This window comes from Jaculus jaculus, chromosome 18, assembly GCF_020740685.1.
Source record: "Jaculus jaculus isolate mJacJac1 chromosome 18, mJacJac1.mat.Y.cur, whole genome shotgun sequence".
In the NCBI taxonomy this organism is placed as follows: domain Eukaryota; kingdom Metazoa; phylum Chordata; class Mammalia; order Rodentia; family Dipodidae; genus Jaculus; species Jaculus jaculus.
In genome coordinates, this window is record NC_059119.1 from 20217786 (window position 1) to 20234221 (window position 16436).

General features: G+C 55.0%; 1 protein-coding gene across 1 annotated transcript in view; it reads right to left on the bottom strand.

Moving 5' to 3' along the window:
• Zcchc24 (zinc finger CCHC-type containing 24) overlaps positions 1 to 13722 on the bottom strand; it is a 66192-nt gene extending 52470 nt beyond the window's left edge. Inside the window, exons 1-2 of the mRNA XM_004657995.2 lie at positions 13415 to 13722; positions 440 to 640 (exon numbers count right to left, since the gene is read on the bottom strand). Coding sequence (XP_004658052.2) covers positions 440 to 640; positions 13415 to 13663 — 450 coding nt within the window. The 5' untranslated portion in view covers positions 13664 to 13722. The remainder of the gene's footprint in view (positions 1 to 439; positions 641 to 13414) is intronic.
• Between the last annotated feature and the right edge of the window lie 2714 nt (positions 13723 to 16436).

Here is a 16436-nt window from a genome sequence, read left to right on the forward strand (position 1 = left end):
CTATCCTGGAGCACAAATGGGCCAGACCCCCACCCCTCCTTGCTACGGGAGGAGGATGAGGCAGAGGTGGGTCTGAGGGAGGGGGCGCACATCTGGATTCCTGGCCCGCAGCCTGCATTCCTTCCCAGTGAGTGTATGAGCAGATGGGGCCTCCAGGGAGTCATGAGGAGTATGCTGGCCCCGGGCTGCCCCTCCACAATGGGACCCACCCTGCAAGAACAACTGGTGGGACCTGAAGGCCCAGAGCCTCACGTGGGGGGCCCGGTTTGGGTCCAGAATCCTCCCTCAGACTGCTGAGCAAGCAGCCTGGGCTCCAGTGGCCCTGCGCCCACCTAGCCCGGGGCCAGCCTGGCCTCACTGCCCAGTGGCAGAGGGAGGCTGGCCATGAGTGTCGTCTACTCACATCCCAGCACCCGTGCCAGTCAGCGAGCCACCTTACCTGGGGGCAGTCCTTGATGTAATGCCCCTTGTTGAAGCACAAGTGGCACAGGTAGTTGGGCGGGGGCCGCTTGCCGGGCTTCCTGGCCTCGGAGGCGAGCGTCAGCTCTGAGAAGTGCTCAGTGAGGGAGCTGAGGCCGTCGGCGATGTTGTTGAGGGAGCCGTAGGGCGAGGCGCTCTTGTACACGCCGCTGCTCAGCGCCTGCGGGGACAGAGGCAGGTCCCGGCTGCGGCAAAGGGGGCCTTCCACGAGCCCCTCCCCAGCCCCAGTGCATAAAATCCCATGGAGCCTTCAGCTGCCCTCAGAGCCCAACTGCAGATCCTAACTCTAGCTGGGAGTTGGGTCCCGGCTGGGGGTGGGGGCCCAGCCTTTACCATGGGAGCAATGAAAGCCACCTCCTTTCCATGAGGGTAAAGACTCATGCCTGGCTGTCATTACCATTACTCGGGGGCTTTGCAAGAGCCAGGAAAGCACTCTGCCCCAGAGCCAGAGCCCAGTCCCAGGAGTTTTTCTTGACACACAGCAGCAAGTTAGAAGGCATTGTGAGATGTGGGGTTCTGCCACTAACCGGTGAAACGCCATCAGGAAAGTCATTGCTGACTCTGTTTCCCCATTTTAAAAGGAAGACACATAGAAGCTTGCAGTGTGGTTCAAAGAGGAGCCCCAAAAGCTTGGGCCATCTCTCTGAGAGCCAAGAGAGACACACACAGAGAGAGAGAGAGAGAGAGGTGGCCACCTCTCCTGACTCCACATGACAGGAACCAGACATCCCGCTGAGCTCCAGAGCAGACGTGGCGCAGGCCCTCCTCGTGTATACAGCCTCTATTTATAGACATCACGGGCTCCAGGCGGCAGGGCACGCTGGAATTTAGTAAAGGTGGGGCCTGCAGCGGGGCTGGCAAGGAATAGCCATGGGCCCCCCCTCTTTCTAAGAAAAAGCCTAGGCTGGAAAAAGGTAGCTTCCCCAGGAAGGTGAACAGTAAACCTGGGCACAATGCTTGGGGTGCCCTGACTCCAACGCAGGTGTCCAAGAATGGCAAGAGTAATACACTATGGCTTTGGGGATGCCTTCGGTCTGAGAGAAAAGGCCTTGTTTTTAGGAATGCTCAGTCTGATGAGGAAAAGAGAGCAAAGATGGCAGACAAGGGCACTGTGGGGAGATGGTCAGTCCTTGGGGTTTCCTCAGTGTAGGAAGGAGAGAAGCGCTAAGAGCGGAGCCCAGGACATAGGGTCCACCCTCTCTTATCCCAAGCAGAACAGCTTCCACCCTCATGTTTCCATTTGTTTTTTTAAATATTTTTGGGCTGGAGACATGGCTCGATGGTTAAAGTGTTTGCCTGCAAAGCCTAGTGGCCTGGGTTTGATTCCCTGGTACCCACGTAAAGCCAGAAGCACAAAGTGGCACATGCACCTGGAGTTTGATTGCAATGCCTGGAGGCCCGGGCATACCCATTCTCTTTCTCTCTGTGTCTCTGTTTCTTTCTGCTTGCAAGTAAATAAACAAACATATTTTTATGTATTTGACAGACAGGAAGAGGCAGATAGAGAGAGAGAATGGTCACACCAGAGTCTCTAGCCACTGCAAACAAACTCCATATACATATGCCACCATGTGCATCTGGCTTACATGGGTATTGGGGAATTGAACCTAGGTCCTTAGGTTTTATAGGCAAGTGCCTTAACCACTAAGCCATCTCTACAGCCCCTGATGTTTCTATTTTTAACACTTGCCTCCTAGAAGACCCAGCCCTCACCATCCAGGTGAGATGGAACCTCAGCCATCTTGTAGTGTGACCTTGGTTCAGTCATTTCCCTCTTTGGGCTCCCTTGTATAGAACCTGGGATGTGGAAGGACACACAGCTGTCATGCCCAGAGCAGCCCCAGCCCAGCAAGCTAGCTTCCTGCAATGATGTGGGAAGGAGCCTCATGGGTACTGGTGACTGTTTTGCCACCCCCTGGTCTACCACGAAATTCAATATGCCCCAGAGGAGCAAATCTCCTGTGCTAGCCTGCATGAAGTCTGGGCCAACTCTCCAGCTCTTAGATGAGCTCAGGGCAGAGTGGATCCCTTGAGAAGCGGAGGCCACCTCTGCCACCTCTGGGATATTTGGGACAGCTCCGATGGAAGTCAGATGAGGTGACCAAGATGACAGGCCAAAACCCTGAGAACTGCATGCTTATTAACATAGCTCGTCCTCACCACAACCCGATGAGTCACTCCCCATTTTACAGATTCAACAAGTGTGTCCAAGCTTGTATTGAATAACCTGGGAAACTTGTAAGTCATACAAACAGTTTTCTGGGCCCAACCTCGGACCCACCGCAGTAGCTGCTTGGGACCAAGGGCTTATTTTGGTATGAGGTCCAATATCCATTACCAGTTACCATTTTAATGATTTTTAAAGTGGGCGGTTCAGTGGCACTAAGTACATTCCCATGCTTGCGCAACCATCACCACCATCCACCTCCAGAACCTTCCACCTTGCCAAACTGAGACTCTGAAAACCCACTGGACAGTAACTCCCGCCCCCCCCCTTCCTGGCCTGACCTGCTTCTGCCAGGTTCCCGGCCGGGGGAGCTCAGGCAGTAGCCTCTGCCCCAGTGGCCTTGGGGTGCCAACTGTAGGGTCTCTCTGTGTCTTCACCAGCAGACCCTGTCTCACATCAGGAGAGTGCCCCTGCCCCCACACGCTCATGTTGAATACTCAGCTCAGATAGGGCAGCACTGCCCCAGCCCCTGGGAGAAAAATTCATCCAAACAAGAAACTCGAACCTCCGAACGCTGTGACTCAGCCTCACGGCTGGGAAATGTAATTTCACAAATAAAAAATAACAATCCTCTGCTTCCCCTCCCTTACCTTTTCCTTCCTTCCTTCCTTCCTTCCTTCCTTCCTTCCTTCCTTCCTTCCTTCCTTCCTTCCTTCCTTCCTTTCTTTCTTTCTTTCTTTCTTTCTTTCTTTCTTTTTTGCTGGATCAGATTTAAGTCCACATGCATCAGACTGTTTTGGCAGTAAATTGCCAAGACGAAGCGGAGGTTCAAGTGGATGTTGGAAGTACACTAATTACACCCTGAAGGGTCCTCTCAAGGGTCCTCTCTCTGTCTTCCCCTGTGACCAAGCTCCTCGGTTTATGACAGCCCTTTGTGAATCCCAAGGAGCCAAAGGCCTTCACTCAAGCTGTCCCCTCACTGGCACCCCAGCCACTGCCTCCTGAGGGTCAAAGATCTGCCTCTTACCGGAAGCTCCATTAGCAGAGAAGCAAGACCAGCGCCCCACTAAGCCTCTTGCCCGGCTGTCCTGCAGCCTGTTCACGCAGCTGCCACCGCTGGCTGCCCTCGTTCCCAACTCAAGACAAACATCACCCACAACTGAGAGGTCAGAGAGCAGTCAGCTGACCTGACCTCATTCCCAAGCTACAGGTGGAGACACTGAGGTCTCTCGAAGCACAGGGATCCAGACGGGCCAAGAGCTGCGCGTCCTGTTCACCAAATCAGCACAGGGCAGGTGGGCCAGCAAAACATTTCCTCTGCAAAGCCCTATTTGAACGCGGGCCATGGAGGTAAAAGGCGATTCCAGGCTACTCCCCGGCCAGCCAGTGAGGACTGGCCTCACTGGCCACAGTGTTGCAGCAGTTAGAGGAAGAGACCTGTTCCCCGAGGCGGCCAGGCCGGGCCGGGCCTTTCAGAAGGGACATTCATTTGTGTCATGAAGTGCCACCCAGGAATGGGCTTGTTGCACAGGGCTGGGAAAGACACCATAGATAGAAGCAACAGCAAGAAGAGAGGAAGGCCAAACTGGACCAACTTCCGCTGGGGTGCCATGGTCGGGTGCAGACACCCTGCTCCTGAGAGGCCCCTTGAATGCACAGGGTGCCTGCCGATGGCTCCAGGCCCAGCATGCGGAGTGCAGATTAGGTGCTCCTGAGGCACTGTTGTTTCGGGGGCCGGGCCACCTCCGCGGACGTCCTTGAGCCCCCACCCCCACTCTGGCCAAGGGGGGAACTGTGACTTGTAGCTGCCTCATGGTGCTCCATGGGCTCTGATCTCTGGGACGCCTTCTCCTCTCCTCCATGAGGGTGGGTGCCCCCAAAGGCAAGATCCTGTGGCCTTGTTTTGCCCCAGACTGTCTGCAGTGCTCCTTCGGTGTTACTTGCCTGGGTGTGGTGCATCCCAGGCAGTGAGGGACGTTAGAGCCCCTGAACAGATGGGGCCACATCTTAGGCTAAGAACTCAGAGCTTCCATTGACTGGGTGTTGGGGGAGGGTAACCCCGCTTAGGTGGTGGGTGGAAGTCTCCAGGCCACAACGTCCTTCTACCCTGGGTAGGTGACCCCAGAAACTAGCAGTCCTCATGCCACATCTGGGGCAGCAAGCATCAGGTTTTCTATCCAGTTGTTGGCACGTCAAGGTTCTCTGAGCCAACAGGGAAAAGGAGATGGGAAGACACTGGTTGGTTTGGATCACATGGGGTGAGGCGTTACTCAGTGAGATCTCTCTCCTTGCTTACTTCCTCTGGCCCGGGAAGACGCTTTTCTTTCTTTCTTTTTTTAATTTTTTTTTGTTTATTTTTATTTATTTATTTGAGAGTGACACAGAGAGAAGGAGGGAGAGAGGGAGAGAGAGAGAGAATGGGCATGCCAGGGCCTCCAGCCTCGGCAAACGAACTCCAGACGCGTGCGCCCCCTTGTGCATCTGGCTAACATGGGTCCTGGGGAATCGAGCCTTGAACTGGGGTCCTTAGGCTTCACAGGCAAGCACTTGAACCACTAAGCCATCTCTCCAGCACAGAAGACGCTTTTTAATGAGCATTGTGGGTCTCACGGTATAAAGCTGGAAGCTGAGGCTCAGAGAGGCTTAGCAACTTGCCTGCACATAACACAGTCAGAATGCACTGGCCAGTTACATGTCACTCACACAGAGCTTCCAAGACTTGGTTTCCCCTATAGAATGGGGATTCAGGGGAAAACCCCAGGTTTGATGTCCTACGTGAAGCCCCTAGGCGCTGGGCAAGCTGCCACACCAGCGTCTGTGGGTTGCAAGATGAGACTCCGCTGTGGAACACGGAGTCAGGAGGCACAGAGTTCCAGAGCTGCGCTCTGCTCTCCACAGAGCGACCTGCCCAGCTGAGAAAGGCCGCAAGGACCATCAGAGGCTGCTGATGACGAGGGAGGGGCTGGTGTGAACTAGCTCCGGCGGGCAGATAATTTAGGAGACGTGGAGGGGTGAACAGAGATGGGATGACAGACAGGTGGCATAGCAGGGACATCAGGCAGAGGTGAGGTGCAGCACAGGCCGAGAAGAACACGGCATGGACAAAGCCACGGGAAAGGCAGGGTCCAGCCCAGTCCAGCGTCCTGCAGGGCATCACCAGGAGTCTGGGCAGATAGATGCAAAGGTTGTATCCTGCTCCCAGACTGAGAATGGCCCAAAGGAGGGACTCTGATTTTTATCTGCAGTGCCATGGGCTTCCTTTCATTAACCAGACAACCATATTCTTGGCACCAAAAGTCACCCCACCTACATCTCTGTACCCAACATGCAGACACAAAGTGCCCACACTGTCTGCAACAAGAAACCCGTTCATCTCGCCAGCAACTGTCCCAAATCTCCCATAGGATGTGCATTTCTTTCCCTAGGGCCTATCTGGAGCACGGCACATATCTACCTCCTGACGCAGATGGGTGGTCATGAGCTAGACACGGGAAATAAGTGGTCTCAAGGGAAGAAAAGTCACACCTTGACTGAAGGCTTCCCAGCCGCTCTCCACCCCACCTACGTGTTGGTGTCCAAGGTTGGAAGCTGACCTGTGGGCCAGGAAGGCGCGGGCTAGCCAGGAAGAGCAGCAACCTTTCCCCAGGACTTCCCACTGGAGGCCGCTCACCCAGCAGGTGCAGAATAGCTCACTGTACACAGCCAGTGCTCAATAAATGACTTCGACCCCAGTGAACACATCTAGTTCTTTCTGGTGAAGGAAGTGCATAGGGAGCAATGGGAAAATGACCCGGGGGCAGGGGCGCAAACAGTAGCCGCAGAGTCAAGCAGGCCCAGGGGAGACCTTCACCCCCCTCCTCGGCCCTCACCCAGTGTCTGTCAAACATCTCAGCAACCTGTCTTCTGCTCAGATAGCACATAATCATGGAGGACCTCACACCTTACACTGCTAGAGCACATTTATCAAACAAAAGTGGAAAGGCAGGCTGGAGAGATGGCTCAGCCCTTAAGGTATGTGCCTGCAAAGCCTAATGACCTAGGTTCAATTCCCCAATACCCATGTAAAGCCAGATGTGCAAAGGGATGCATGCATCTGGAGTTTGTCTGCAGAGGCTAGAGGCCATGCCGTGCCCAGTTCTCTGTTTCTCTCCTCTCTATCTACCTCTGTTTATAAATAAATAATTTTTCTTTTAATTGAAGAGAGAGAGGGAGACAAAGAGAATATGGGCATGCATGCTAGGGCCTCCAGCCAGTGCAAATGAACTCCAGATGCATATGCCACTTTGTGAATCAGGCTTTATGTGGATATTGGGGAATTGAACCTGGGTCCTTAGGCTTTGCAGGCAAGTGCCTAAACCACTAACCCATCTCTCCAACCCAATAAAAAAAGTAATAAATTTTTTTTGAAAAAAGCAGAAAGTGGACTGGAGAGATGGCTTAGTGGTTGAGGTGCTTGCTTGAGAAGCCTACAAACCCATATTTGACTCTCCAGGTCCCACGTAAGCCAGACGCCCAAAGTGACGCAAGCACACAAGATCGCACACGTGCACAAGGTAGCCCACACATCTGGAGTTCAATCTCAGTGGCTGGAGGCCCTGGTGTACCAATTCACTCTCGCTCTCTCACATTAAAAAAAGGGGGGGGGGAGCCAGTATGTTGGGCTTGCCTCAAAAAAAAAAAAAAATCAAAGCAGAAAATGAGACTTCTAGACTTCTAGGACTGGAAAGGACTGTGGTATTTAGCCAGCCCTGAGCAGCTCCAGCCTCTACAGGAAGGCGCCCGGATCCAAGAGCCACTGTGGTAGGAGGCTGCCCGTGACTCCCGCAAGCAGACCTGCCTATGTGATCCTGTGCCATATGCACTCGGCTCACACTGGGGACTGTCTTGAGATGCTAAGAGGCTCATGACCAAACAAGGTAAGGACCACCAGCACATCCCAGCCACTGCCGGGACTCCACGAGGGACAGGCTTTCACCAGCTCCCCTTCAGCTCACTGCAATGAATCCAGAAACCAGTAACTGGAGACCACAGGGAGGCTGAGGCTGGTCTGTATTCAGGTCACCCACTCTATCCCTGCCCGGCTAGCAGACATTCACTGAGCACCTATCACATCCTAGGCACCAACCGAGTGTCTGTGACAAGCCTGTTACGAGGAATGAGGTGGGAACCCTACTCTCAAGTGTGGACAACTGAGCTATTGGAGAGACACGTGGCTTAGTCCGTGGCCACCTCCCTGCTAAATCTGCTGTGCCTGGAGTATCACAACTTACCCATTGCAGTAGCAGCTAGAGAAAGGCCTGTTCCCCATAGAGGCCAGGCCAGGCGTCTCAGAAGGGACATCCATTTGTGTCATAAAGAACCACCTAGGGATGGGCTCACTGGATGGGGCTGGACAGAGCATCTTAGAAGCACCAACAAGTGCAAAAGCTGGGGGTGCTTGCAGCTGTCAGGTGGTTCCAGAAACCTCAAGATGACCAGTATGGCTAGAGGAGGACTGACTCACAAGTTACACACCACCACACACACACTCTCTCTCTCTTTCTCTCTCTCTCTCTCTCTCTCTCTCTCACACACACACACACACTCACACACACTCACACACGAGACAGACTGAACATGCTGGCTCCTTGAATACACTTCCTCCTCTGGACAATGGGGCTGCACCCCCCCCCCAGGCTGGGACATTGGAACAAAGTAGGAAGTGCTCAGGACTCAACTCTTCTGGTCTCCTTAACAGGGCCCGTGGGCGTGGGAGCACTATAGGAAGCTGATTGCTCGTGATCAGGGTCCTCAACAGGGCTGGGATCCAGAGAGAATGTCAGAGGCTAGATAGGAGGTCTCAGGTGCTAAGCCGCCATGGGGCCCAGGGGAAGAGCCAGGTGGGACTTAAGAAGATGGGCCACAGAGGCAGCTCTGGACTGGGGTGCAGGAGAGTTTTAAAGTCCAGGCTCTGGCGCTGACTGCTGGGTGTCTCCCAGGCCTCTGTTTTTCCCTCTGTGAAATGGGAGTGGTGGAGAATTAGCATCTAAAAACAAAGGCCGGGGCTCATGGAGATGGGGCTGCTGTCTCTGCCCATGTTCAGCTCTTGGTGCCAACGGTGCCTGGCTCCCCACCACTGCGAATCAGCAGTGCCTGGCTCCTTGCAACCTGACTCAAGGTGTGGCTTCTCCCAGGACCCAGGCCCATCCAGCCAACTTAATTCTGCCAGCCCCTCTCAAGTGATGGGCCTCCTGGGTCTGAGTCGCTGGTCAGATTCTCAGAGGAGCTCAAGTGGTTGGGGTATCTTCCCAAACCAGGTCAGACTAGACATTCCCCCCAGGACCCCAGGGCTGCCCACCTCCCATTGCACACAGATCACAAAGGCTGCAGAAGCCAAGTTCAGCCCCTGCCAGGGTTCTCCCACATTCAGGCAGGAAAGCAGCTCTGCCCCAGGCACCAACACTGGCCGAGCTCATCTCCACCAGGTATGGGCGCAGCTGACACCCAAACTTCCAGCCACTTGTCCAGGTCGGGGGCGTTTCGTTGTATGTTTGTTGGGATAGTTTTTAAAAAATATTATTTATTTACTTATTTAAGAGAGAAAGAGAGAGAGAGAGAGAATGGGCGTGCCAAGACCTCCAGTCACTGCAAACGAACTCCAGATGCATGTGGCCCCTTGTGCATCTGGCTTACGTGGGTCCTGAAGAGTCAAACCGGGATCCTTTGGCTTTGCAGGCAAGTGCCTTAACCACTAAGCCATCTTCCCAGCCCTGTTTGGATAGATTTTAGAAACAGTATCTCACTTTATAGCCCAGGATATCCTTGAACTCATGGTGATCCTCATGCCTCAGCCTCTCGAGTCCTGGGATTATACATGTGAGCACCTGCCTCCCGCCCCCAGGACCCTGTAAAGCAGGGCTCTATGATTACCCCTATGGGGGCTCTGACAGCCTCATCGGTGTGGAAGGGCTGAAGGCTCCGGGAGGTGGCTGTCTGCTAAGCCGCACAATCATCTTTCTGCCAGTCACACATGCCCAGTGGGTGAGCCACAGTGGCAAAGATCAGGGTATGCAGCAGTGCAGAGGACAAGGAGGACCAGGAGGCACTGGGCTTTATGGGTCTGGAAAGAAATTCCGAAAGTCTGGGGCTACGCAGCCAGGGAGAGATCTAAGTGCGGGCAGGTATCTTGTGCCAAAAACATTCTCTGGATGAACAAATGTGGGAAATGTTGGGATGCAGAACCATTAGCATATTTTGTACTGTAGGACTTCTCAGAGCCTTTGCTGAGCTAGAGAGCAACGTATAAACCAAAGGAAAGGACACTGTACTATCCCTCAACACCCACAAAGGAGGGATGCCGTTTGATAGCGAGGCTGTGCCTTCCAGCTACCTCTGCTCTCGGAGGAAAAGGGAAAGAGAACCGCTGCCCTCAAAATCCAACCTAGATGAAGTAGGGGAGCCTCATCCCCTGGTGTGGTGGAAATAAGGGCACAAGGGCTGCCTAGGATGGGCTCTGGGTACCTCTCCAGGGGCTTGGTGTAAGCTATACTGCTGGGAACTTATACTCCAAGTAGAACTTGGCAGGGAAGATCCCACAAAGACAACTGCATGTCCTAAATCCCACCTCCTCCCACAGGCACCTGGAGGGAAGATGTGCCCAGCTAAGGACCTCCAGAGTCTCTCTGAAGACATACAGCTGTGGCCACATGTGGATTCTGAAAGTGAGGTGCACCCAGATCTCATTCCAGAGGCCAGAGTTCTCTTAGGAAACTACAAGAGCCGGGCGTGGTGTCGCACACCTTGAATCCCAGCAAAGCTAAGAGGATCACCGTTGAGTTCGAGGCCACCCTGACACTGCATAGTTAATTCCAGGTCAGACTGGGCTAGAGTGAGACCCTACTGCCTCAAAAAAAAAAAAAAAAAGAAAGAAAGAAAGAAAGAAAAAAGAAGAAAGAGAGAGAGAGAGAGAGAGAAAGAAAGAAGGAAAGAGAGAAAGAAAAGTATCAGACACCCATGTCCATTGGAAGGTCACCTTCTGAAACTGCCTGCTCTCGGATGTGAAGTTTGTCACCTTCTCTGCTCCCAAGGCCAGAGGGCCACTCGGGACCCTTGGCTTATTGTCAGCTCCCAGGGCTGAGGTTCCACGGGCACAATGGGCTTCTGTGCCCCCGTGTCCTCACCTCCCCTAACGCCAGCTGTATTCATGGTGTTTTGCTATTGTGGAGGGAGCGGCCCGGGGGCGGTGCAGGAGGGGATGGGCTCTCGGCGCAGACGGGCCCGTGGTCAGCGGTCAGCATGCAAGTCACATCCGCAGGCACTGCCACAGGGCCTGCCAGGCCTCCTGCAGAATGGCAAGGCTGGTGGACCCTAGGCTTCTTCCTAGACCCCCCCCCCAACCACCCAGCCGCACAGAACTCGCTGCTCCCATGCCCAGCCCCTTGATGCCTCGGAGTAGGGGGTTTCTCCTCACCTTCTCAGCCAGCTGCTATTATGGAACCATATTAGGTCACCAGTTAAACCTCGGATGCAGCAAAGGCCCATCCCCAAGAGCACAGCTGGGACTCGGAGAGGGTTTAAGAGGCCAAGGGGGTGGGGGTGGGGGAGAATGAGGGAGCCCGAAGCCAAGAGAGCCTTCCGGAAGTCAGCAGGCCTGCAGCCTTACAGGACTCCGAGGAAGCCACGGGCCTGCGGGTGTGAGAAGTCTGGTCTCCTCTGACACACCCTCATTTATGACCATCTCCATCCTCAGATACATCACCCTGAGCAACCGCAGAAGCGAAATCTACCTGATGGGCAAGCTGAGGCTGAGAAAGACGGGGGGGGGGGGGGGGGGGGGGGGGGGAGGATGTTTGGAGTTAGTCCTAAGAGACTCCCCTGCCAATAGTTTTTCTAGCTCCTCTTATACTGTGTCCTTTCTGGGGAAACTGAGGAATAGGGCAATGAAGTGACAGCAGGCGGGCCTCACTGAGCCTCACTCAGCTGAGATCTTGGAGACTAGAAATTTCCAAGGTGAGGCACAACATCCTATTCCCATGGGGACCACTGAAATAGACCTCTTAGCAGAGACGATTCTGGGACTGGAGCAGTGGGAGGTTGGCAGGGGCTGGTCAGGGACCCCCCCCAATTTGGCTGTGGGTCACCACCACACCTCCCACCTCCACCCACTCGCTGGCCACTTACTTGTATTGTTGATGGGCCCCTCTAGCCTGTGGCTGGGAAACCCTTGGGACCCCACCCCCAGCCCTCACAGAGGTCAATAAGTGGTATGAGAACAAACAATATACAAGACGGGACACCAAAGAAACGGGCAGCCAACAGGTTTCTAAGGTCACAAGTCACCTAAAGCCAGTTCCCTGAAGAGGTGGCGGTTTTATAAGAAAGAAAGACCCCAGCCCAGAGCCTCGACATGGAAATATTTTCTCCTGGCTCCTTGGGGTACCTTTCCAGCTTCGTCGCTGACCACCATACCCAGCCTTCCTATACCAGTTCCACCCACACAGGTCAGCAGGGCAGCCTGGGAGGTGTTAGCCTCATGCCAAGGTTTTATATGTTCACAAGTCCCCCGGTAAATAATGGCATACATGAACAGATGTTCAGGAAGGGTGACCTTCTGCCTTCCTGCCTCACCCTCCAGCGTGTCCCAACATGCACAGGCCATCTTCCCAGACTACCTCTAGGTCGGCAGGAAAGCGACCCCCTGTGAGTCCCTCTACCTCTTGCATCTTGGCAGAGGGATGCCACAAGGGGACAAGTGAAAGTCACAGAGTGTCAGCAATTTCCCAATAAAGCTGGAGGAAGGGGGTGGTGCAGGAGGAGGTAGATCTCTTGGGAGAGAGGAGTGGACTTTGGGAAGGTTCTGCATTAAGACCCCCCGCCCCCCCCAAAAAAGGGGGGCTGGGAGGTCATGGCCATCTGTGTATTTATCTAGATGGGGACAGGCGCTGCCCAGTAGACTTTGTAACCGAATACACTGAACAGGCTGCCTTTGCGACATAGGCAGCCCAGGTTTTGGGAGAAGGCACTGGGCAGCTGGAACTCTCCCCCTTCCCCCCCACATCGAAGGATTTCCCTTTCATTTCCTTCCAGCCTGGGAGGGCAAGGGACAGCATAGCCTGCGAGGTCAAGCCCTCAAAAGCCACTTCCTATGTGGCTGGGGAAGGGAGAGCAGCTGCGGAGTGGAATGGGGGGGGGGGTGTCCCCAAGTGGGAAAAGCGCAAAAGCCCCCCTGACAAGTCAATGCTTTCTAGAGTGCCCTTTGGGGTCAAGAACCACCAAGCAAGTCCCGAGGAGGAAAAAGATCTCAGACCTTTCCAGAGGAGTTCTGAGCAGGATCGACATACACCCTCGGTCCCAGATGGTGGTAACCAAGAGGGGTGATAGGGTTGGGCGAAGGGAAAGACTAGAAAGGGGGGCTCCCTGCTCTGGCCGCACCCCGGCTGTCTGGAGAGAATCCGGAGACTCCCCCCCCCCCACCGCGCGCGCGCACACACTCACTTAGCTTGCTTGGAGCAGGGCTCCTGGCTTGGGGAAAGGGGGCGGGATGGCCCTGCCCAGGCCTTGAGCTGCTCTGGGGCCAGACTCAGCCTGGGAGGTGACGCGCACCGGGAGCCCCAGGGACTTGGGGCGGCAAGTTTGGCAGAACTGATGGAAACCCAGCCAAGTTCCCCAGACCGGCCGTGGACCGTGCAGAGAGAGCTAGCCCGGGGGGCAAGGAGGGCAGATGGGAAAGCGTCAGTGGCGGTGGGCACAGGGCGGGCGCAGGGTGCGCGCGCGGGGGGGGGCACCCACCTCTCCGCGCTGCAGCTGGAAGACGCTGTTGAGATAGCTGGAGTGCAGGGGCGAGCCCAGCTGCTCGGGGCGGCCCTTGCCGAAGGCCAGCTCCGGGGGCGCGGCGCCACCGGCCGGAGGCTCAGGCCGGAAGGCATCGAAGGCACTAGCTTGGTGCGTGTCCTGCAGCGACAGGTAGACCCAGTTGAGCAGCTGGGCCGGCTGGTACACCGAGGCGGCACTCGTGTCGATGGCCGACAGCAGGCTCATTTTGCTTCCCCCCCCAACCCCGGGCCGTGCCGGCCCCTCCCCAGGCCTCCCGCACGCGCCCTCCCACCCCTCCCGGCGGAGGGGCGGGCACCGGGGTGGGGGGAGCCTGTGCCCACTGCCAGCCACCCAAGTCCCCCCGACGGCGATCACCCCGCGCCCAGCGCGCTGCCCGCCACCGCCGCCGCCGCCGCCACCGCCTCCCCCCACGACTGCAGCCCCGGGGCGCGCGCGGGCGGAGGAAGGAGGCAGCGAAAGTTGGGCAGGAAACTTTTAGCCCCGCCCCTCCCGCTGCCCGGCCCCGCCCCGCCCCGCGATCCGCTATCTGCCACAGTGCTGACCCCTGGGAGGGGGGGGGGGGAAACGCTCCAAGGGGCGGAGCCATGGGGGACCACGCCCATCCCTGTCCCCGTCCTCGCTCCCTATTGGCTGTCTCATCCCCAGTCCTCGCTCTCCATTGGCTGGCTCATTGAATATGGATACAGAGGCGGGGCGAAGGGGGGGAAACCAGGCTGGTCTGCACATGCAGCCCCGTGCCTCCCCGCCCAGGGGCGGGCCCTCTCGAGCCCCACCCGCCCCCCGCTGGGTCAGAGCTTGCTTCAAACCACCGCCCCCCCCACCCCACATACACATACACCAGCCCTGGAGCTCAGAATCACCCTGGCTGGCCTGCTGCGGCCTCCCTCCCCGGTCTTCCCAGGCCCTCTCCAAATGGATCGTTTCTGTCTCCTGTCTTTTTCTCCTTTTCCTCCTTCCTTTCCTCTTGGGTCCTCCTTTCTGACTGTGGGGCGTCTGTGACTCTGTGTCCTCTCCTATCTCTTTGTGTATTCCTCTCTCTTTTGATGTCTTCATCCCTCTCCCCACTTCTCACTCTCTCTCTTCCTCCCCCTCCCTCCTCTCGCTATCACCGTAGGACCCTCCCCCTCTCCCTTAATTCCTTCCATCTGCAGAATCGCTTTGCGGGGCCGCCTGCTCCAAGGGGGGCCCGGGTTCCTGCCCCAGGAAGGACTCCTCCCCCTTACGCCTCTCCTGTTTCTGCTCCGGGCTCGCCCCGTTTTTCCCACCCTCTCCTCCATCCCAACTCGATTCTCAGCCTACCCCGGTCCTTTGGAGGGTCTCCAGGACCCTGTTTTGGGATAGGGGAATCTCAGGAATAGAGATCTGCCTGAGAGGAGTCCGCCCCTAGCCTTATATTCCCCAAGTTCCAGAGCCTTCACCTCTAAATCCGCGGGCCGTCTGAGCAACTCCAGATTGTGTGTGTGTGGGGTGGGGTGGGGGGGCTAGCAGGAGGGAGGCCCAGTCTCTGGGTTGCCCACACAGAGGAACTGATTGGCTGGCCGGACTTGCCCACCTAAAGTTGGGCGTTAGAGTCAGTCAGTCAGTCTTATAGTACCATAGGAAGGACCTGTAAGTGACCTCATCTCTGCCAGCCCCTGTTTTCTCTTCTGTAAAATGGAAGGGACAATGCGAAGCCCGTGAAGGGCCAGCGTGGGTTTGGTAAATGGAAGCGAAGAAGATGAGGGTCCTGTCTCCCCAACCACACATCTGCCAGAAGTTTGCCCGGTTACCTGTTGAGGGCAGGAAACCCCCACACACATCTGTGGGTGCTTGGGCTGGAGTGGCCTTCAGTGGTGACCAAGCACTGACCTTGGTCTCATCCACCAAGTGCCCCGTTTTTGATCTCAGATCACCATGTTTTGAAAGAGTTTGTCCATTGAACAATTTGCGGGCATTGATTCAAATGTCTGGTACACCAACCGTTTTTCAGCGCTTTTTCTCAGAAGACATATCTCTTAACTGGGTGTGGTGGCGCTTTCCTGTAATCCCAGCACTTGGGAGGTAGAGGCAAGACCAGAAATTCAAGATCACTCTCTGAGATTTGAAGTCAGCCTGGGATACAGGAGACATTACCTCAAAAAAAAAAAAAAAAAAAAAAAAAAAGGACATCTATTCACTCTCTTCTCTATTTCTTTCTATTTAAAAAAAATTTAAAGAGAAGATACATGGTGATTGGGGATATATATGATAACTTTTAATGTTTGTTTTTTGAAATTTATTTTTTTAATTGACATCTTTCCTAATCATAGACAGTAACCACGGTAATCCCAGCCCTCCTTTCCCCTTGGCAACTCCGCTCTCCATCATATCCCCTCCCCCTCTCAGTCAGTCTCTCTTTTATTTGGCTGTTATCATCTTTTCCTTCTATTATGACAATCTTGTGTAGGTAGTGTCAGACACTGTGAGGTCATGGATACTCAGGCCATTTTGTGGTCTGGCATCCAGAGTGCATTGTAAGGAGCCCCATCCTTCTTTGAGCTCTTGCATTCTTCCCACCATCTCTTCTGCAATGGACCCTGAGCCTTGGAAGGTGTAATAGAGATGTTTCAGTGCTAAGCACTCCTCTGTCACTTCTTCTCAAAACCATGGGCCGGAAAAAAAAAAACAAAACATGGTGCCTTCTGAGCCATCCCAGAGGTCAGTGCCATCTGAAAAGAGAAGCTTCTTTAAGCAGAAGTGAGAGTAGCATTAATATATGGGTAAGAATATTAAGAGAAGTGCTTGCCAGGCAGTTTGGTGAGCATGGTATATACATTTAGGCAGACACCAGCAGAAGTTACATCCCTAGGGCTCCTGACTTCTTCTGTCATAGGTTTTTAGTATCAGGCATACATTCCCTCCTTGGGGTGGGCCTCCAGTCCAATTAGAGGGTGGTTGGTTCCCCCCATAATGGACATGTCACTATTGCACCCGTTGGCTCATTTGGCCTGGCTGGTTA